This window comes from Haemaphysalis longicornis, unplaced genomic scaffold (genome assembly GCF_048455015.1).
Source record: "Haemaphysalis longicornis isolate Haplotype H1 unplaced genomic scaffold, Haemaphysalis longicornis Haplotype H1 scaffold_2, whole genome shotgun sequence".
Taxonomy (NCBI): Eukaryota; Metazoa; Arthropoda; class Arachnida; order Ixodida; family Ixodidae; genus Haemaphysalis; species Haemaphysalis longicornis.
Genome location: NW_027526295.1, coordinates 134,565,821 through 134,589,255, shown reverse-complemented (window position 1 = coordinate 134,589,255; position 23,435 = coordinate 134,565,821). Strand labels below are relative to the sequence as shown.

The 23,435-nt window shown below is 46.2% G+C and overlaps 1 protein-coding gene across 3 annotated transcripts in view; it reads left to right on the top strand.

The window, feature by feature from the left end:
* The first annotated feature begins 1,691 nt into the window (after positions 1-1,691).
* Positions 1,692-23,435, top strand: part of LOC144167402 (uncharacterized) — a 74,846-nt gene continuing 53,102 nt past the window's right edge. Inside the window, exon 1 of one of the 3 annotated variants that reach the window (XM_077696673.1) lies at positions 1,692-1,814. In XM_077696673.1, coding sequence (XP_077552799.1) covers positions 1,770-1,814 — 45 coding nt within the window. In that variant the 5' untranslated portion in view covers positions 1,692-1,769. The other 2 variants (XM_077696672.1, XM_077696674.1) reach the window with 2 other exon arrangements.

The window sequence follows — 23,435 nt, the reverse complement described above, 5'->3', positions numbered from 1 at the left end:
ATTTTTTTTTGTTGTAAACCACTGCAACCATTTTTTTCACTTTGTGTACAGAGTACTGATGTGTACTGATAAGTTCTGATAACTACTGGCGCGTTCTCGATCCGCTAGTATTATATAATAATTTCACTTACCATGCGATTGTGTTTTTGCCTATCCGTGTTTTTCGCGTATTTCCAGTTCTTGTAGTAATATTGTTTCTACGGTTTGTTCAACTAGCATCGTATTGATGTCTTCAATTCCTAAATGGCGTGTTATTTAGCAATGTACCATTTGTGCTTTCTTATAGGAGGTCGCCCTAAGTTTTTATTTCGGAACCTCCTTTTGTTCACCATGTACCATGTAAACTTGTCTGCGAAAGTTCGTTTGAAATAAACCTGAAATCGAGAAAAACCGTGTGAAATCAGTACTCCCGCAGAGAACTAGAAATTCTCCCTAGGGAGAATTTCTAGTTCCCTGCGGCCTTCCGAAAGGAGGTTTTCAAGGCCACAAGCTTGTGGCCTTGAAAACCTCCTTTCGGAAGGCCCAGAAAACTCCCCAAGCTTTCGTAAAACTCCATGCAAAAGAAGTAAATGCTTCCCTTGAACCTCCTAAAAACGCCCCTAAACTAACAAAAGTACTTCCCAAGGGAGCCATAATAGGCTCCTATTCAACCGCCTAAAAATTCCATAAACATCACTTAAAAACGCCCTTTAAGAAGTAAAGAATACTCCATTTTGACCTCCTTAAATTCTCCCAAACATTTCTTAACACTCCCTAAATACCTCCTTTGTATCACCTAAAAACGCCCTGTTTTGAGGAGGTAAACAAAACCTCCCTGTTCCATGTAGTAAAAAAACTCCTACAAGGAGGACCACTAGAGGAAAGGCGAAAAAGAACCTCTAGGGAGTATATGGGAGAAAAAAATGTTTAGAGTGTACATCTAATTCACCCTGCCGTATGCAGGTCACCTAACTGTACTGCCTCGGCAGCCTTCAGCACCTTATGTGGGGATGCCCTAGCTAGTTCCTCCTATCCCGAAATAACCGCATGTGGGCAGTAGGAGGAGCCGTAGCGCTGTCTAGACCAGGAGGCTCAAGCTTCACCGGTCTCCTGGGCTGCCGCGGTCGCCGCCGAAACAGTGGCCACCATCGTCAACTAACTGTGCTCACAAATAAATGTGTTTCTTCTCCTTCTGGAGTCATCAGCCCGTTCCCGTAAGCTGAACAAATTCCTTTCAAGGAAGTGTATCGCCGGTGGTTATACACTCGACAAAGTTTGCGGTAGGTAAAGGAAAATGACCACTGATCAGGTTGGTTTCGGTAGTGGCAGACGACAAAAGGAGGCCAAAATATTTATACAATTTAATACCCACGTGGGAGACGAGTTTCTGGGTGAATTCGCACAAATTTTGTGTCACTTGAATCCCGCCGTCGAGCCAACATGTACAGAAGACCGCCAACTTCTGTTTGAAATCAAAACTGTTTGGCCCAGATTAGAACCCCCACTGGTTGATTGAGTTATCTTTTTCGCGTCAAGAACCTTTTTGATCGTGCGAAATCCAATTTCAGAGGATGTCAAAAACAACGATCCCGCTGTCACAAATGAAAGGATATTAAAGTTGAAGCCAACTATGTTACTCCATTATAGGAAGAATTCTGCATCAAAAAAAAAACATGAAACCCATCACCTTTCTTAAAATGCACGTTTGAGTGGTCCTGGGCTATTTGTACTGCATTCCTGTCGGCTGAAAAGTTTTATACGTTCGTGCGAGCCCGTAGGCTCAATTTAGGATGGTTGCCATTGTTGACAATCTAGATGTGGAGCTAGGTACAAAAGTAAGTGGCGTGGGCTACGCAGTTGTACACAAAGCGCATAAGCTGACACATGCACTTACGAGTTGGTTACACCATGGGCGGCTTGTACGTATTGGCCATGGTCTTTCTTATCGCTTCGAGCAAAGAAGACCCGCCACAGCGGAACGTCCGTGATGCTTTCAAGGTACTGACCAGTTCACTATTACGAAGCGATTAGGCAATGAATACTGATTTTTTGTATGTGGAAGGTTCTCCACACCAAACGTTTCGATGTTTTGTGTTTTGCGCTTTAAATAACGTCAAATTATTTTAGTGCGGCATCAGTTGTGTTTACAAATATTGGCCGCGTAGTGGCTTGCTTCGCTGCACATTTCTACTGAAGATAGTTTCCTGCCGCCACCGCAACAATTCGTGTCCCTTCTCCCTATCTCTGCCGTAACGCTTTTTTTCTTTCCCCTCGCTTCCCTGTTGATGAATGCAATGGAGGTGTTCTTGCATCATTTGCATTTTACCGTGCGAGCACTGCTCCTACTCCATCTGTGCGGGCCTTAGGTTTTTATTGAGCATTGAGGAGCTTGTGCCGACAACTTTAATTTTAGAATATTAGTTTTTTTTTAACTCTTCAGAAGCGTTTCTAAGGCGTTTTTCTTTTAATTTGCTATCTTGAAAGCAGTACAATTTCTTTTCCTAAAGGGACGATGCTAATACTGATAACACTGCTACATATTGCCTCAATTGCCCTTGAGTGGAAAAATGTGGACATGTAGTAGTCTTGGTACATCTTTGGGAGCCTGGAACAGTCTCGTCTATATGCATTTTGTTACCAAGCCCGTTTTCAACAATTTTTTCGCGGAGCAAGTGCATTGACCGACAGACAGAGCAACAAAATTTTCCGTTCATGTTGCTCAGGATAGATTACCGTCTTAAACAACTTGCATGAATCAGTACGCTGCATATCAACAATACGCCAAGAATCGCGTACAAATACAAGCGACGACACCTACAAGAACAAGAATGCCCCTAATTTGTCGCTGCGTGTAGTGAGATACGTCAGAGGGAAATACTGCACCGCACTTGCCCAACCGCAGACATTGGCTGTTGCCCCGTCGGGCACGGGACAACGTATTTATTCCTCGCTTCGAATGACAATCAATCGACACGGCGTAGTTCACCAAATACTGTGGGTAAAATCTCCGAATGGATTTTATAGGCCTCAGTTGAACCGATAACGCTAGCCACAGTCTTTCTGTCTTGTTTGTTTTGGGTTGACGCAGCTCTTGTCAGTGCAAAACTGTTATTTTTTTAATCTTTTGTATTTGATCTGCTGTCCTTTTTTTGAGTCATCCTTAACCCATTTTTTTGTTGCTTGTGCTATTGACTTGGTATTTTCGCAAGCGTATTTGCTAATGATTCGTGCAAGGTTGGCAACAGAATTGGAGAGCATGACAAATGACGTGCGGAGAGAGCTTTGTTCCCAAGGTGGCCGACACAGCGGCTAGGATAATGTCAAGTCGGAGCACAGCTTGCCCCCTGCTTGGTTCAACAAAGCAGTCGCACGGCGTTTCGACACGTACTACCACCATTTTATGCGTTGTACAATAGAGTGCGGAGCCTGCCGATGGCCTAGAGCACTGCAAAAGAGCATAGTATGGGACTGACACTGACAGCAACTAATTTCTGACACCGGTGGAAAGGAATCGGATACACCGGCAGCAAATTCCGCTGCTAAGCCGACCAAACTAAACCACTGACACTTTTGCAACCCAATGAACTGTTATCAAACCGCCTGACGAGTGTAGAGAAACGCCATGCTGCGAGATTCTGAAGTCGGCGTAAGATGTAAGCTAGTGCCAGTCGTTCACACGCAGTTTTTGCATTACCACCCACGACGTTTCACGTAGCCTTACCGTGATAAACGAGAGAGCTGCGTCTTGCAACCAATTTTGCCACTGTAAAGAAAATGAAACCGCGCGACCAGATTCCCTAGGCAGTTCTGTTTTGCCCAATTCACATATACAGAGCAAAGTACCCTCACACAGTGCAAACTGGCAACGTAATTTTTGTTGCACAAGAAGCCACAATTACCTGAAACTTCCGCAGTCATTTGAATAATGTTACAATTCTGAGCGTAACGGTACAGTTGCCTAATAATTTTCATGTACAGTTCTCTCGTTAACTCGAACTCGGATATCTCTAAATATCACTGAAGTCGAAACATTGTTCTCCGCGCATTTACCTGCCGGGCGCAATGTTTTTGTACGCCGAAACACTTTTAGGGGATGTCGGATATCTCAAAATGTAGACAGGGAGGACACAGGGCAAATTCAGCTGCAGAGAGCTGATGAGGTCTCCGTTTTAACACTTAGCACCCACTATGCGCGGAACGCGTTCGTGAAGGGCAAATTTACGCTGTAAAACGCCGGTGTTTCTGTTAGCGGAATGCCGTCCGACGCCTACATCGTTGAAGAGAGCTGTGGTCGATGATTCTTATCATGAAGACGAAGGGGAGTCCCGAGAAGTAACTACAAGGGCAGAAACAACAAAGATGATGCGCCTGCTTCGCAACAAGATAGAATGTAGCGGTGGTGACTGACAATCGAGGCGATACATTGAGCAGCTCGAGAACGCATTTCTGAGAACAGGTGCAAAGGCGATCACGGCGAGCATCACGCAGTTCTTACTTTCTCTATAATAGGAATTCGTTTTTTCTACGGACCATTTTGCCTTTATTACGAAAGCTCCCCTGTTCAGTGGAGCTTTTGTTACATAATCGCAAATTTTCGGCATTTCGCTTAACTCAAAACTACCCTTATCTCTAAATTCCCATCTGATTTTACGACTTCGAGTTGACGAGGGATTACAAGATATTTAAAGTGAGTGTGTCGAACCGAATTTTTTTCGAATTTGGTTTGAGTTTGGGTTCAAGCCTTGAGGGTTCGGTTCCGGGTTTGGTCCCGCAGCAGGCTTCTGGTCCGGTTCGAACCTGTTTCCTGGGGAAGGGCGGGGGGAGCAGGCGTGTTTTTTTGCTCAGTTTTTGTTTCTCTGTCATGTCCGTATCAAAAAATTCATAGTCTCTGTATTTTTGTGCAAATGGTTTGGCTTGGCCAACTTGGAGACCCTGTAACACTTTCGTCAACTTTTTTCATAATCTTGGATGCTTGGAGAACGTAGTCAACCAGCACATCCAGTACTTAGATTAGGAGGTCCCAAAGGGCTTTAGCCAAATACCAAATATACTTTTCTATGCCCATCAGAAAACTCAGAAAATCGCCTGAAGTGTTTTTCTCTGCTTCCTGGTCCTGGCATTCGTGATCGCTGGAAGTACTTCATTACGGGGCTGTAGCGGCCACTGGCCGAATTTTTTTCACTTGCAGCAAAGAACGCACTTGATAGTTAGCCGAAATAAAAAGCCACAAAAGCGAAGCAGAAACGGAATGCGTATCCGCTGCAACGACCAAATCATGCAGGGCCGCTTAGTGCTGGCTATACCTATACCTTTGGCAGTGCTTCCGGCCCTGAATAAATGAGTGGAAGCTTTGATGGGAAATCAGAAGAGTCCTTTTTACTGTATAACCCATTAGAAAATGTTTTATTTGCGAGGTCAGCGATTACAATACGTGAAGCAAATGCAGTTCAACCTGAATAAAGCGAAGTTGAGAAACATTTGCATTTTTTGTTGCATCCGGGTTTTCGTTACTTCCAAGTTTCGAGTTAAAGGTAGCGTGAATGAAGCAGACAAGAAACCGAAACGCGAGACATCAGTGATGCTGAGCTCCCCTTGTTGAACGATATATTTCACACTGAAAAACTGCGTGATTTGCGCCTGCTGTACTACGCGGCCACGATGCTGCTACTACACGTGGGTCCCGACGAACTGACCCCACGGATATTAGTAGAGACGCGCGACTAGGCTCCGACGGGCAGGCCAAGCATTTACCCGACACCGCATTCACACATGAAAACGAACGGGAGGTTGCAGGGGGCGAAATTCGCTGAATTTGCGCACTTCTACAGCCGATTTTTTCAGAAAAAGAGCAAGAAACGGTTACTCATCAGCGTAGCGAATTTGTTACGTCAAGGTTAACCGTCGCAACTCCTTCTTTACATAGTGGTCGCAAACAAATGAGCTTCAATGGAGGTGGAAACGGGCAAATTAAAAACATTTAAATCCAAGAATCCGTTAAATAGCGGTTTCTTACTTCCAGGTTTGAAATTAAAAACTTTGTTAAATCCAAGAATCTGTTTCTTAGCGGTTTCTTACTTCCAGGTGTGACTGTAAAAGCTTCGCAGGGACACTTAAGGCTGCGGGTGTGTGTGAATGTGAGAGAATTACTCTTTCTTAGCGCACGATTATTTTATTCAGCTTCCGTCATTTTTTTAGTTTAATAAATTTTTATCCTTGGCTCATAAACCCACCGTTTCATACCCCGCAGTAGTTTTATAGAGGATCGAGATAATGGCCGCCGATTACAATACTCACTCAGGCGAAATTTTTGTGCAGCGCCAACAGCAGACTTCTCGGCAATGTCGCATAGCTTCTCCGTCTCATGAAGTGATCGCGTAATCAGCGAACGCACGACTACGGGTGTACTCTAGCGTTATCTCGTAGCGCGTCGCCGACGGACAGCTTGTTTCGGGCGGTCCCGGCATTCCGCCCTCGACCTCACACCTTCGCTATACTTTCATCCCCCGCTCTCCTGCTCGCTCTATCCTCGGTGGCGGCTTCCGTCTCTCGGTTACAACGAGGCCGACTCTGGTGGACGATGCAAAACGACATGAGCAAGCTCTTAACACCTACGCTCTAAAACAACCTTCTACGTAGCCGCCGCTGTGCTGCCTTGTTATCCACTCCCCTCACCGACCTGTGACTAGCCGCATCTCGTCTCAAAATGATGCGTCCTCGCCGACGTCTTCTGGAAGGCATGCATGTAGCCTCCTTGCCAGTGTGCAGTGCCCGAAGCCTCCAATGCCAGCTCCACCCACCTCGCCTTCCCCCTTCATCCATCCTGCACTGAATCTCCTACAAATGAGAAGCAGGCAATGGGAAGCCCAATGTACATCCGTTCACCGAACAGACGGCCCGTCAGTGTACAATCATCCTTTGTTGCGCTGGAGTGTCGTCATGGTGCGCCTTAGCAACACGCTCCCCAGCCACTCGCTGACTCGTGACCGGACGCCTCGCGTCTCCAAATCACGCATTCTCGTCGCAATCACTGACTGGTGGGCAGGCAAACAGACCGGTATAGTTTACTGGCAAGCGGGCAGCCGCTTTGGTGGTCAGGCCACTTCTCTGGGTAGCAGAGAGCCTGCGCTCCCGCCACTTTTTCTGCTACCGTCAAAAGTCTAAGCACGTACGCAAACGCAGGCGTAATTTCGCAAAATAAGGCAAAAAATAAACATTCAAAATAAATTGGTTGGTCAGCTTCGCTTCTCATGTACCCATAGTTTCAACCTCGTTTTTGCTTTAACACGATTTTACCAGTATTGCTAAAGTCGAGAACTTTGCAGCATCGTTGTCACCTTCCAGTGTCAAGCGTGGATGGTGACTTTTAGAGCAATTTCATTCTGCCCGTCTTCCACATCTGCTAACAGACCGTCTAGAAGGAAGGAACAGCTAAAATGGTTCAACTAATATATGGAAACACCGCCGAGAGCAAGTTACTAATGCGGCTCCTGCGAAGGGGTAGAGTGTACTTGAACACATAGAGTTTCTTTATAAGTACACTAGAGCGGAAACTGCGCCTGGGAATCTATGTCTTCGTAGGGGTTTATGGGAAGACCACCCTTTTTGGCTTGGGCTGGCATGACAATTGGATTGTTAAGTGTTTTTTTAGGATTTTCTATCTTCGCTATGCATTAACACATCTACGAGCTACGAGGAAGCCGAAATCCTTTCTGTTCTGCCGTAGCGTGTTCGGTGTAAGCATAGAGTTTTTTAGTAAGTATACTAGAGAGGAAACTGCGCCTTGTAAGCGATGTCGTCGTGGGGGTTCATGGGAAGACCCCACTTTTTGGCTTAGGCTTGGCATGACAATTGGATTCTTAAGCGGTTTTTCGTATTTGCATTCTTCAGTATGCATTAACACGTTTACGAGCTACAAGGAAGCCGAAATCCTCCCTGTTCTGTGGTACCTGTGTTCGGTGAAACAGCAGGCAGTGCGTGATCGCACCTGACGTTGCTCATGCCGCAGTCGAAGGGCGCATGACTTAGCGGGTAGTATGCCGCCGCGAAATTTGTAGCCGACGAAAAGAAGAAACAAAACGTACTTCGACGACGACAAGATACGACCACGGGGATGCGGCAGATACGGGCGCTTGTATGCGTCCTATCTTGTCATTGTGCACGACTGTTTAATGCCACGTTTCCTTTTAAGTGCGAATGCACTTTATAAGCGACCCCAAACCATCCACCGCCGGCGGCGGCGGCGGCGGCGGCGGCGTCCGCAGTGCTCCTCTATATTTAAAAAAGAAACAGCATCCGGCGCCAGGTTTCGATCCGAGGACTTTGCGGGCGCAGCGCGACGCTCTACCGACCAAGCCACGGACGCGACGGTGATATCACGGTTAGTGACGCGCCTTATATCTTTAACGCATTCAAACTACGTCGTCAGTGGCGTGCGTTGGCGACTCAGCGGCGTTATAGCGGCTTGATAACTGCGTGGTGTACACGTGATACTACAAACCCGATGGAAGAGATGGAAGAGAAGGCGGCGAGGCGGTGGGCTGCGGGGGCCGAGCGCAAGCGCCGCAAGCGGGCCGACAACCGTGCATTCGCACTTTCACATTCTCCCCCTCGGGGAAATGCGGGGGAATTTTTCGGTTTGCTTTCCTCACTATGCATTTATATGCCATGACAACCGCTCCGACATACGCTCATTAAAAGGAATACGCTTGGCTTCCTATTTCCCTAGGTTTAAAACTGCGTGTTTTTTTTTCTTGTTAAACTAGTTGGCGGTCGGTGCACCGGTTCACCATGAAGGCAACGTTTTTAATAGATAGGCACGCTCAAAAGACTTTCCAAACTCTTCAAGCAACTTACTATTTGCAATATTGGTAAAATTAATAAAACCAGAGTCTCTAATGAGTTTCCCCCTCAAATATTATCCTTGTTCGTAACTACAACCTTGGCCTGCGGAATAGCAGGCACAACCGTTTCGGCAAAAAATACGCTTTACTTCCTTGTTTTCTTAGTTTTAAAACAGCCTGTTTTTATTTTCCACTTACATATTTGCACACTATTCTTCGCGTTTTTGCGGCACTTTGTTTAAATTTGCGATCACTGAAACGTTTCAATCCAAGCCAATGATGAAACTAAGGTGAGCGCAATGTATAATTGCGGCCCATGACGACACAGACGCCCTTGATGTGAGCCGCACAGACGCTAGCGCCAGATTCCTCTCTAGTGTATATTGTAAGAAACTCTGCTAGAACACAAAGTGGTTCAAACCAGCTGCCAAAAATGAAGCAAGAACAGGGTAACGACAGGGGAATCCCCTGAAGTCTTGCTATCGTCTCGCCGCCACGCAGTGGTCAGTGACAACTTCAGCTTCTGCGTATATAATTTAAAAGAAAAAAAACAAACAAATAAATATTTATGAAATTATATAAAAATACAAGCAAGAAAATATACATTTACATAAGCAATTTCACTTTAATATTACTACAGCGAAAGTGAAGAGAAATTCCCTTTATTTTTGCCATGGTGGTGCCACTATGGGGCAGCCATCAACAACTCGCGTCATCTGCTACATGAACTGCGACGCGGAGCCGTTGCATGGAAGATAATCCACACCGTGGCTTGAAGACAGCGCGTACATGTCAAAAACCGGCCGTGAAGCGAGTAGTCTTCTCGGCTAAAATATATGCCGGCAGCACATCAGTTCGCAAAATATATGTTTCTTCGCCTATCTACCCTCAGTTTTTAACGTTTTGTGAAAAGCGCTGCCGGGCTCTGACTGGCATCTTGCTGCATGAACACTGACTTATGGGGCGAATATTCTGCAAATGTGACGTTGCATAGAACAAAAGCATGTATAGGCATAGTTTCATACAATAATGTTTGTATGAAGCTCTATTTTATTTATTTATTTAATAGATACTGCAGACCACCATTATGTCCAAACAGGGGGGCACAATAGATAAAAGGCAAAGAAAAATACAAACAATACAAATAACAAGGTACTTGTACAGTGGGTAAGTCATTCCATTCTAGAATCGTACGCGGAAAAAAGGAATATTTGAATGTGTCAGTAGCAGCAAAATATGGGGTGAAAGCATTTGGTTTGGGGTGTGTAGTATATCGTGTTGATAATGGGGAAAAAAACAAAGATGGGTTATAGACAGTTCACCTTTGCTGAGTGAAGAAAGTCTAGGCGGAAGCACTTTCTCCTCGATTAGAAGCTTGGGATGTTGTTAGTCAGCATTAACTGTGAGGGAGAATCGGCGCGTGAGTATTTGGAATAGCTTTTCTTTGAATTCTGTCGAATTTGCGGATGTTGTGATTACTATAGGGGTCCCAAACTAAGCAGGCATATTCAAGCTTCGGCCGAATAAAACGAAGGTAGCTGAGGAGTTTTACGTTTGCGGGGGAATTTTTTAGGTTGTGTCTTAGGAAGCAAAGTTAAGGGAATGCGGATGAACAAATATTGTCAATGTGTATATTCCACGATAGATTATTAGTTAATGTGACTCCAAGGTATTTGTGACTGGTTATATGTTTCAATGGTGATGTTCTTAATGGGTATTGGTATTCATAAGGCACTTTATTTCGTGTTACTCGAAGATACAATGTTTTCTCTGCATTTATTACCATTCCCCATCTATTGAACAATTCAAATATATTAGTATTATTGGTATTAAGTTCCGACTGATCGTCAGAGCATGAAACATCTCGAAACAAAACTGCATCATCGGCGAATAATCGAATTTGTACACCAGAGGTAATTGCATCAAAAATATCATTTATGTATAGAATAAAAAGCAATGGACCCAGCACACTTTCTTGCAGAACTCCCGAAGTAACATCAAGATAGTTAGATTCTACCACATTTATTGTGACCAGTTGCTTGCGGTTTGTTAGATAGTTCACAATCCATGTGACCAGAATTTCGGGGAGGCCAATATTTTGCATCTTTAGAATAGCAACGATTTGCTAAAGTCCAGGAAAATTGCATCGATTCAACCGGTGTCGTCAAGCGTGTGCTCAAACAAATGAAATACTGTAACTAGCTGTGTTATGGTAGAATACCCTTTCCTAAAGCAATGTTGGAAACTTGTTAGAATATTATGACTCAAAGCATTCAAGAATGCCAGTGGAAATAATGTGTTCGATTATTGTGCAAAAAGGTGATGTTAGTGATATCAGTCGGTAATTTTGAAAACACAGGCGGTCACCTATTTTAAAGATAGGCACGACCCAAGCTATCTTCCAGTCTGTGGGCAGATCCCCATACATTAAAGAAGTGCGAAACAACACAACAAGACATTTTGCTAGTGACTCAGCATAGCCGGCAGAAATAAGTTTGGAATACCATCGGGGACACAGGATTGTTTAGTATTAACGTTCAAAAGCATAGATAACACACCAGAGTACAAATTAAAGTTAACATCAGACGGGCGATACACTGTGTGCGTGAGCGCACATGCGCAAGAAGCAGAGAATACACTTTGAAAGTATCGGTTGAAATGTTGAGCGATTGCATGCGGATCTGAAACAACAGAGCCGTCTGCTACCATTTCTTTCACCTGTTTCTTTTTTTCAGTAACGTCATTCCAAAATTTGCTGGGATCGTTTTGAATAAAATTAGGCAACAATGCTTTCAAATAGTCTCTAGAACTACGAACCTCACGTGCCAAACTACGCTTGAGTTTTTCGACAACAGACGATTGTGTGGGCCTTTTGTTGAAGCATTTAATTCTTCGCTTAAAGTCAATTATTTTGCGTGTAATTCAGGGCGTGAGCTTATGATATTTTTCGCTTAGTTGGAACAAAATTTTGTAGACAGTAATGGCACATTTTCTTAAACCGGTCCCAAAGGGCGCATATGTCGTTGCCGTCAAAATCAGCAAGGCACGATTCCAAATGTGCAATGATACATTCATCGTTAGCTTGTGAATAGTTCTTGAAGGAACGCAACGAACATTTATCAGTACTCACTGACCTGCCCAATTGCAGAGAGGTACATACAAGATGGTGATCTGACAAGCCTTGTTCCACTGCTTCAGTACTCTCCGTAAAATCGCGGTGAACGAAAACAAGATCCAATATAGAACTGGATGTACCCTTGATACGAGTGGATTTCTTAACTAATTGAACCAAATTGTGTGTAGGCATAATATCAAATGCAATATTTATTTGTTTGTTGGATTCATACTCTGTCTGCAACCACGCCCAGTTAACTTCTGGGAAGTTAAAGTCACCAATCAGTAATACCTTGCTGTTTTTGAACTGCAACATGTGATTTCGTAATTTGGCAACGTAATCGATTCCGGCGTCAGGTGGTCTATACAAAGCATAGAAAATGAAGCTGAAGCCCACACAAGATAATTTAAGGCATGTGCACTCACGCTCGGAAACGTCATTTATAACAACTGCTTCTGTTGATTTCTTGATCAAAACGGCAACCCCATCCCCCCCACCTCGATTCCCTATCTTTCCGGAATATAGTGTAACGAGGGGGGAAAACGTGGTCGTCACTTACATAACTGCGCAGCCAGGTTTCAGTTACCACTGCAATGTGAGGGTCATGCTGAAGTAACAAAATTTCCAACTATTTTGTTTTGTTATTAATACTTCGAGCATTTAAGTTGATAATTCGCAGTTGTCGTTCCTTGGGTACTTTTGCAGTATTTTCTCCACAGTGTTTGTCAAAGTAATTGGGGCGTTTTGCTGTGGGTGCGCTCTGGTTTAGCAAGATGTGCCTTGTGCCTGTGCGTGTGGTCGTGTGATAAGGCGACTTCTGTTCGTGGCTTCGTTTTTTTGTAGTGGTACTTTTTCACCCTTATCGCTGTCCCAGACATAGGCTTTGTCATTTATGTAAAAGTTGGTAAATGCTAATGCAACTTTGTCCTTTTTATCGCGATTTGGTTTGGCACTATCCCACAGTTTCTTACGTACTTCTCACATTTTCTTGGAAAAATCTTCCCCAATCGAGAAATTCGTACCTTTGTGTTTATAACCGTTCTTCAGAATGCTGCTCTTGTCGCACGTGTCAAGAAATTTGAAAATTACAGGCATTGTCTTGTTGGACTCCGGCCTTCCTAAACGATGAATGCGTTCAATTGCGACTGGCTTTAGTTCAAAGTATTTTCAATGATTTCATTGTTTACAGCATGCTCCCGCATTTCACCGGTCTCCTTTTCAACCTATGATATTCCGTAAACGATTAAATTTGATCTCCTGCTGCGGTTTTCTAATTTATCAATTCTGTGCTCTAGAACCTGGATATGAGCTCTCATGGAAGTCGATTCTTTCTGATAAGACTCAACATTTTGTTCTAGTCGTGTGAGGGCATCCATTTTGCTTTCAATGTTTGCCAATCGCGTTACCTTGATCTCCTTAATGTCGCAGGCAATTTCTTTTAGCTGTTTTTCATTTGAGCGAGTTCAGGCCCGGGGTTTGTCTCAATGTCTCCTCCGAGTAGTAATAACAATTGCTTCAAAAGGGAAGTAATGGCACACATCACCAGAAACAACCATGGGCACGCGTAGGCGCAAATATGTATATGACGTATTCGGTGCTAAGAAAATTGCGGTGTTTTTTTTACAATCGCAAACTACAACTTTGCTCGTGATTGTCTGTACATGTCCTGCCGAACAGAAAATAAATAACAAATGACTATATAGCAACCCTTAAGCGTAGTTACCCAAGGTTTCGCGGACATTAAAAGGAAATATAAAAGAAAGCTTTAACACGGCGGCGCTGATGGGAATCGAACCCCGTCCTCCCGCGTGTGAAGCGAATATTCTACCACTGCGCCACATTTTGAAGTGATGCTACCGCACCTCCCCTAACAAATTTTACCCGTTTTTTGCTTCAATTTTGATGTATTGAAAGTATTGGCGTTTGAACCACTCTGTGTTCCAGGTCACTCTAACAAGGGACAGCGATTGGGTTCTAGTTACGACAGTTGGTAGTTCAGTCAGAAAACATCAGGAATGGTCGCTCGTAGAGAGAAACAGAGAGAGAGAGAGAGAGAGAGAGAGAGAGAGTGAGAGAAATGTAATTAAATAGCGGAAACGTTTCAGAGAAGCGTCGTCATTCCACGACGCCTTGAGCTCGGGCCGCATCGATAGTCCTTTCCATCAAGCGCAGCTGATCCTTGAGGCCAGAGCGGCCAAGGCTCTCTCAAGTCTCTATGGAAAGGTGAAAGTTGGATGAATCTAGGGTAGATTTTTCGCAGCTTCCAACTATGTTTCTGATGGTCCCGGCTCTCCACAGAAGCGGTGAAACAGAGAGAATTGTGTGTCCGGTCAACTAGGTGAAGTCTGGTGAGCTGTGGGAAGGTGTTAACCCAAAGGGCAGTGAATAATCTTTCCTGGTTAATTGGCAGCAATTTGCGCGGGGAGGAATACGTTCTACGGGAGAGCTTACACTGCTGAGTAATTTCCTGGTGTGTGATTACAGGATGCATGCGCTCGGGCTCTGCTTCAGCAGCGCTGGCTGGCCGGGTCAAATCTCAAGCCACGTGGTTGATGACCGCGTTGCCGAGGAACCTGCAGTGAGCTGGTGCCCATACAATCCTGACTGGTCCCGGTGGTGATCTCTGATTATTCGAAGGGTTGTAACAGGCAATCACCCATTGAAAAAAATTGGCCGCGTATCTGCTCCTTTCGTTGCAAATGCCGTCAAAATACGATAGTCATTATCGGCTTTTGCGAAGTAAATGCCTTCCTTCGCTTTCCTGCTCACCTCTAATGTTGTTCCTCTTGAGTAGCGCTCCTCCCAAGGTAAAGACGCCAAAGGTTTGCTTAAATCACTTTAAATTTCCCGCGTTTCACTGCTCCAAACCGGGTGTCTCGATGCGAACGCTGCCGTACGGCGAAGACGCGCGTTAATCGAGGCGCTCTACTTCAACGTTTATAGAACCGCGTTTCCCTACTCCACGTGCGTTGCAAGCAGAACGTGGAACCTATCTAGTGAACCTTGCGTAACTCTTGCCGCTTGATTTCTTCAAATGCCGCAAGAAGCTATATGGCGCGGGCGACAGCAGGTGACGGCGGAGTGATATTTTCTTCGTCAGTTGATGAAGTATTTAATCTCGCCAATATCAAACATGTACGATTTTTTATAAAGGAACGATGCAAATATCAATTCTGCATCAATTTGTTGTCTTATATATGCGTAATGTGTGGTTGTTCTTCAACAATATTGACAAGTATGAACATTACACCGGACTTAGACGGGCGCATTTAGCTGTGACTATATAAGACTATTGCGCAGGCATTGTATTACTTTGGCCGGGCGGCTGAATCGAGTCACAGACAGACGGACAGACAGAGGGACAGACAGACATACAGACAGACCAAAAGTTCTGGGTTTAAGTAGCCCAAGAAAGACTATCGTCTTTAAAAGTGGCGGCACGCCTGCTTAGAGTATTTTAAGATAATGTTGGCGCCGCTTTGCCAAAGCTCACTTGCTATCACCGCTTTCTCGCCATGGAGGTGGCTGTGGCCGGGTATTGAGATGCTAAACCTGTCGATGGCTGCAGAACGGTAGCACAAAAGAAGAAGAGGCATTCGAGAATGCTATCAGATGTGTAATCGCATCAAACCAGTTGATCGCTGTTCATTTTTTTATAATTTTGTTGCTTGATAGTGTTACCTCATATATATACTCGATTGGAAAACCCTTGGATGCATATAAAGTACGCATTAGGAAATTATTTGTTACTTCAGTGCGAGATGTGAATCCTACGCTAGAAACAACATACAGTGCAATACGTGCATAAATAATGACATTTTGTATCATTGAGGTGTTCGTCACATAAAAACTGTCCAGTGATTTCGTGCGCAACTAAATTTTCTCATTGTTCGACATCGAGTAAATGGAGCTTTCAATAGCTCCCCGGTACCACACGAAGTAGAACCGGTTATACCCAATTGCAACAGCACAAAAACAGGCCAACCGGCAAAGAGAATTGTGTCCACACGAAGGTGGAGAGAAATTAACGGGAAAGACTTTCTTGCGACCCACCGCCAGGGGGACGAGCCCGGGGGGACCGCTCTTGTCCCCCCGAGGAAAAAGCCGGATAGGGTGGGTTGCTGGGAACGGGAACTTGGACATCGGGATGGGTTATGGGAAAAAGGGTGGGAATGAGGGAAGTAATTTTGCTCCAATCCTTTTGTCTGACTCTCTTCCAAGACTGATTGCTCAGCGAGGGCATCAGACAGTGCCAATTGCTGCCAAATATGCGGTCCCTGCCACGGGTTACCGCTCACCCATAGGGTCCGATAACTGGGCCCCAACTGTCGGAGACAGGAAGTACCCTATTTGGTGGCGACGGCCAGGCCCCCTCCCGACCCCCAGCTCAGCGGCCGATGCGTACTAACGTCCTTGACCGACGGCCCCGCACCAGGTACTCACGGATCACCAGTGAAGCTTTCCACTATACACGGATACTTGCAACACCTGCTTTTCACGGTCTCCGGACACCGGAAGTTTGTATGCGAACGGTGCCTCAACGGCCCGTTCGCAAGGTCCCTGCGGCACATCGGGACTATCCTTATGTCCTCCTCTTTGCCTACTCTGTCGCTCATAGGAACAAGAGTCTTCGGGCATTGCCTTGCATATGGCAGAGGAGATCGGTCCGGGCCTACTAGCCGTTAGTAAGCCAGGAGAGTTTCCCCGGTCGGCGCACTAACCTCACCTTTCCCCGTTGTCCCCGTGCTGGACACCAAGTAGCTCGTGCAAGTACGTCCTAGTGGCATTTGGGTGACGAGGTTCGCAAGCGCCTCAGCTAGAGAAGATCAGGCTATAGGCCCCTCGCAGCAAGGTTACAGGGAGGCGCGACCCCCCCCCCCCCCCCGGCCCCATACGGACTGTACAACATCTAGCCCCCTTGACGTTCGGTTACAGGGGCCTGTCACTCCCCTCGACATATTGCGATCAGGTCGCTGGCCTCGTCAAAGCTTGCGGTTACAAGGGTCGCCAGTCCCCCAGCCCGTAATGGTTTCCCGAATTTAATCGGTATTCCCAATACAAACGACTGTACGCTGACCAGCACTTGCTACTTTTGCAACTTGACTTGCCGGCCTCCTCTCACGCTGGATTACAGGGGTGCGTTACTTCCCACGGCCATAGAAAGTCATAGTTGATCGATCTCGACACGTCTTCCTGCTTCAACCGCATTGCCAAGTGCCGGGCTGACACCCGACCGCCCGACCTCCGCGTAGGACCTGATTCCAGTTGACCAGGAACCTCCGCTGTGGCGGCCGTTTTGCACGCTCCCTGGGCAGGGATTGTGCGGCCTCCCCGATTCCTCGAGGAAGTCTCATGGAATTACCGTACTTCCACGCTCTGGCCCCTATGACATTAGGTTACAAGGGTTTGTCACAACCCCCGGCCTGCAGACCAGTTCGCAAGTTCAACAGAACGAGCCCCAAGCTATAGTTACAGGGGTGTGCACGCCCCCGGCTCGGTAGTGGTCTACCCATTGCTTCAGCAATGGTACGCCAACACTACGTGCGAACTGTACCGCTTGAGCGCAGTGCTTACGTCGTAACATTGACCCGCTGGCTTCCTCTCACGCTGAATTACAGGGGCGCGTTACCAACCCCAGCCTTTGGCCTCCTCCCACACTGGATTACAGGGGCTCGCTACTGCCCCTAGCCAAGAGAGTCATAGTTGCTCCACAAAACCATATTTCGGGATACAAGGGATCCTCTAAGGAACTCCCATTGGCTCTGCACTCTCACCCCCAAGACTGAAGGTTACAAGGGCTCATCAAGTTCCCTCGGTCAGCAGACCAGTTCGCATTAAAGGCCCCTTCCATGCTCCGGTTACAGAGGTTCGCTACACCCCCGGCCTCATTGTGTGTACCCATGCTTCAGCATGGCACGATAAAACGAACTGTACAGCATGTACCCCTATGACTTGGGTTGCAAGGGCTCGTCACCTCCCTCGGCGAGCAGATCGGTTCATGTTTATAGGCCCCTTCCTAGCTGCGGTTACAGGGGCTCGCCACTCCCCCGGCCTCATAGTCGCGCTCACATTGCTTCAGCAACCGTGCGCCACTATAACACAAACTGTACCGCTTGGTGCAGTTGCACTTCGCAACATTGACCCCCCGTCCTCCACCCACACTGGATTACAGGAGCGCGTTACCGCCTCCGGCCAAAGAGAATCATAGTTGATCCACAGAAATTTGCGACCGCAAATTTTGATCGAATTACCATTCCAGGCACCAACCTCGGTAGCCACCCAGGCTGTCCGGGCCTGCGTCCGCATCACGCATCGGTGTTCTTGGAAGGCACTTGCCCTCAGAGTGCCTGGGAGTTGCTCAAGCTCCCATGGGCGTTGAATACCCAATACAGTGGGCCTGGCACACCACTGACTCCTGCCATTGCGACGGACCAAAGCAGAACAGCCGAAACCGACCGACACAGCCCAGTCCGCCGGCAGGGGGGGCCACGTGCAGGCCGGCAGTAAGATTCCCCCCCCCCCCCCCAATTGTTCGACATCGAGTAAATGGTGCTTTCAATAGCTCCCTGGTACCACACGAAGTACAACCGGTTATACCCAATTGCAACAATACAAAAACAGGTTCCACAGAGGGAGCACCGCAAACTTTCCTTATTCAAAGTGCCCCAAAGATATCGTGGTTGGTCCGACCCTGAAATCCAACTGAACGGACCCGCTGATTCCACTAATTTAAATCATCAACACATCAATCCTACTAAATCACATTAGCTCATCCACTCATCTTACTAGTACACCACATTGTACCACCTAACCCGCATTAAACGACTTTAATCCATGCGACCCTTAATTTTAACGATGAGCAGATTAAAGGTTATATCCAAATGCGGCCGCATATACTGTAAAAGAGGAGATGAGAAGACCCCCCAATTTTTTTTCAATTCTTTTAGAGCTGCAAACACGGGATACAACGGCACTGTACAAGAAAACCTGCCGGTGACGTAGAGAACTGCGACTGCTTGTGCCTCAGTACTGTTTGTATAAGTTGCCCATTCAAACTACAATAACTGGAAGATATGGATTTATTGATGGTGATGCGCCTGAAGGCCCTCACAAGGGGGCACATATACATTCCTATTACCAACACATTGAAACGTTAACACAATATTAAGCACCATGCAGATAGAAACCATAAAGAACAATCCACGATATGTTGCCTCGAAATATACGTTCTAACTTCACTTATTCTATGTTCAAAAGAAAACTGGCGGAAAACTCGGGGAGATCTATCGCAAATTGATAGTATGTATGATGAACGTTGAAATAAATTGAGAGTAATAAGAAGAGGACCTGATGGGCTGGCACAGAAAAATGGCACAAAATTTTTGCACAGAAAAATGGGGAATAATCGGTAATGACACTAGCACTGACGCAGTGTCAATCCAGCATGCCGAATTACCCAGAGTGAAGGAATATAAATATTTCGGTCTCTGGGCAAACGAATGGGACAACTACTTATAAATTCACGAGGAGCAACTTAAGGTAAAGCGAAACGCAGCTTTACTGAAGCATAGATCTCTGTGGGGGTATAACAAATATGAAGTAGTGATAGGAAAATAGAAAGTAGTAATGGTTCCGGGTCTCCTCACATTTGCAAATGCAGCACCGTTTAAAATCAGACGCACTAGCAGGCCTTGAAGTGAACCAGAGGGGGGTAGGCCGCTTGGCCTTAGGCATGGAGATATAGGCTGGGCGTATTTTGAGGTTTCAGAAGCGAAGAGTAAAATATGTTTTGAGAGTAGGTTGAGAGCAATAAATTCATGTAGGCGGACAGGTAATGTTTTAGGTACCTATACATGAAAACCGTGGACATGCAGTTGCTAAGGAGGGCTAGACGGCTAACGATGAAATACGCAAAGAAAAGTGGCGAGGCCAAGACAGCCAAGGTAACCAAAAAAGAGGCATGGCAGATAGCAACGAATAAATGGAGAGAAACAAAATGCAAGATAAAACGTCTTTAGAGATGTACACGGCTGAGAAGTTGGAGATTAGAAAGAAACTTTTCTACGATACTTCCAAGGGCAGTGCTTCGCTTTTTGACGCTAGAGCAGGTTGCTTGCGAAGTAAGAGCTTTGTGGGGAAGTATACGCAAAATGACGGGGTATGCGTGGTCTGCGGAAAAGAAACAGAAACTATGCGACACATAGTGCAAGAATGCGAGATGTATGCATCCAAATCTACATAAGGGAAATATTCGGCTTCTAGAAGCCCTAGCATTTAGGGGTAGCACAGAGGGTGTTAGCTTCAAGGCTGTCAATGTGACGAAGAGAAGATTAGAATGTTGGTGGACGAAAAGTAGAGAGGGATATATTGCCTAAGGCAGCTAACACCTGTAACAGAAAAAATAAGTAATCTGTGCTTAGTCACTTTTTGTGCCTGCCCTGAGAGTAGCGCTGGTATTAAAAGAGTGTAAAACTTAGGTATATTAGTTTTTTTTGGTAAGGTGAAGCGTCATCACCCCGTTAAAAAATTTACACCATCTTCCCGCGAGGGGAACCATGGTGTAGATGCAACGCATCGGGGGTTGCCGTTGCGTTTCCGTTATGTTAGCGATGTCAGCGTGTGGATTGCTGTTGTTGGGTATCCTATTTACACAGCATGTTCACCCCCGATGCGTCGCATCTACCCCATGGTTCCCCTCGCGGGAAGACGGTGTAAATTTTTAACCGAGCGCAAGGTGCGCGCTAACGCACAGCTGGCACGGCGACGGGAGCGAGCGCAGCCGAGCGCAAGCTTCGCGCTGACCGCGCTGACGCACAGATGGCGCTGCGGTGAAAGCGGTGGAGCGCGCAACTGCCGCGGCGAGGAGAATGGGGGAGGGATGCGGACTACGCCGCGACAACGACGCGGGACAAGGCGAGTTAAAGAGATGCGTTGCATCTAAAAGGGATCTCACTATGAATCATCATCTATCATTATATCATCATGGGCAAGCGCGTAGCGAAAAACCGCTTTTATCCGTCTGTTAAAGCTTGGCCTCCGGTGGGTTTGCCGTGTTACGCTACTTCCGGTCGCCATTTGCCTGGAGCTCAATAAATCTTACAGCCGAGTTACCTATGAGTGATCGATAGCTCGGGGCCATTGGGGACCCATAGTGCTTCCCAACGTTGGCAATCGGCCTTGCTACCTGGATTGCTAGCTGTGGGTGACCCGCGTGCGCCCTGCTAACGTTACCGCCTCCGCATTGGTGGACGCTTCCTATTGATTCGACGGCGGCGATGATACTAAACTGCACTTCTCTTCATCTACGAGCACAGCAGCAGCATGTATGCAAGCATCAACTGTAAACTTCAAAACAAAGCCCACGTTTCCCAAAGAAACTGCTCACAGGAAGGGTAAATGCTGTTTTCAAAACGCCCGTATTTGTAGTAACGGCGTTAATTTATCGATCACTATGCAATTCCGCAAATGCTTGTATGGGCAGTTCCAGCTTGTCGTGCTATCAGCGGCTGGGTGCGCAGCAAATGCACCCTGTTTCTTTCGAGTTGTTTGATATGAGGGCACATGCGACAGTCGGCGCAGATCCACAACGAAACAATCGAAAGTGCAGCTTTCACCCCCGCGTTTGCCTAGTCTAGCGTTTGGTAAGGGATACTAACACAGAAGTGATGGTGTGTGCGAGTACAGTGGAGTGCGAGTGCCGTCTGGATCGAAATCAAACCGGCTGATTAGAAAATTGCCCCTGGCTGGGTATTTTACGTCGTTCTTCTTATGCCTCGGCTTGCGACGTCGTAGTCGCGGGTGCCATTCACCCTAGGCAGGGTTTTTTAAAAACAATAGTCTTTCTTGGGCTATTTAAACGCAGAAATTTTGGTCTCTCTGTATGTCTGTCTGCGTGCCTGTCGGTGATTCGACTGAGCCACCCGGCCAAAGTGAAAGAAAAAGTGCACAATAGTCTTATATACTCATTGCCAAATCTAAACGTCCAAGTCCGGTGTTGATGTTCATACTTGTAAAGATTGTTGAACAAGAACAAGACATTATGGAAATATAAGAGAGAAAATCAATAGATGAGTGCCATTTGCAGTCTTCCTTTAATAAAAAAATTCAAGGATGTTTGGTTTTCGCGATAACAAATGAAATACTACATTAACTGCAGAAAACCGTCACCTGCTGTTGCCAGTGCTACCTGGTGACATTTAAAAAAATCAAATGCCAACAGCAACGGAAGGTTCCACTATATAGGTTTCACGTTCCGCTTAAAACGCTCGTTGAGTAGGGAAACATGGTTCTATGAAAGTTGTACTAGGTTGCCTCGATTCACGTGCGTCTCCGCCGTATGCCAGCGCTGGCATCGACGCAGCCTACATATAGCAGTGGAATGTGTAAATTTAAATTGACTTGAGCAAACCTCTAGCCTGTTATCTTGGGTGGAACGAGATGGGAGAAGAACAGCATCAGAGGGGAGCGGGGAAGAATAGGGCAAGCATTTATCCGCCAGGGGCCCTATTCGAATATCGTCTTTCTTCGACACTTGAAACGAAAAGAGCAGATACGCGACCTTTTTGTGCGGTCGTGGCCTGTGTTTTTCAATAGCTACACTTCATGGGGTGAGAGCAGTAGGTCTTGATTTATACTCAGGTGGCCGACCCGCCACCGCTCACTGAAGCCAAGACCGACGTACACCTTTAGTTTTTAACTACAGGTGTACGTGGGCCTTGCTTCAGTTATCGGTGGCGGTTGGGTGTTACATACTGATTATTAATCACTGTTAATAGCGAAAAATAGATAACAGTACTTTGGCTAGTCAGTGTGCGGGCGCGGTTTCACCAGTTGGCTAAAAATAAAGAAAGACCGCTCCCACCGCGAGTTTCGTTTTCCCTGGACAAAACTTTAGCATTCCTTATTGCTCCGTCTTATATATAGAACGCTAAACACGCCCATATTTGTTTTACTTTGTCTTTTTCTCGAGGAACTGCGAATCACCCCGTTTAATGAGACATCCCAAAGGAGCAGTAACTTTCTGCGAGGGAAAATTTTGCATGCACCTGAAATCCAGTCACGCGGCTACAGTTGTAGGCCAGGACCAGGCGGATTCAACGGCGAAGTTTATAACAAGCGGTGTAGTAAATTTCTTTTGTATTTGCATGGCGACATTTTAGTTGGATGTTGAATTGTCGTAAACTCTGAAGTGCGGGAATAAGAGGAATTTGGGGAACACAACCGAGCCTCAGTGTGGGCGCGGCGATAGTGCTCGCTTCAGGGACACATGGAAGGTGCTTGTTACTTCTGTGTCTAGTGCAGCTTGCACTCCGTCTGCTTCTCACGGCCATTGTCATCATCACGTCGTACCTCATCTGTTTGTCATACCCATCCACATCATCATTCCTTGTGCTGGAGTCCTGGGCTGCCCCTTGGAACAAACGCGCTGTGTCGACTGTCTCTCCGGTGTCCTTCTGTGTGACGGCTGTCCTTGACGCGTCTCTGAATATATATATATATAT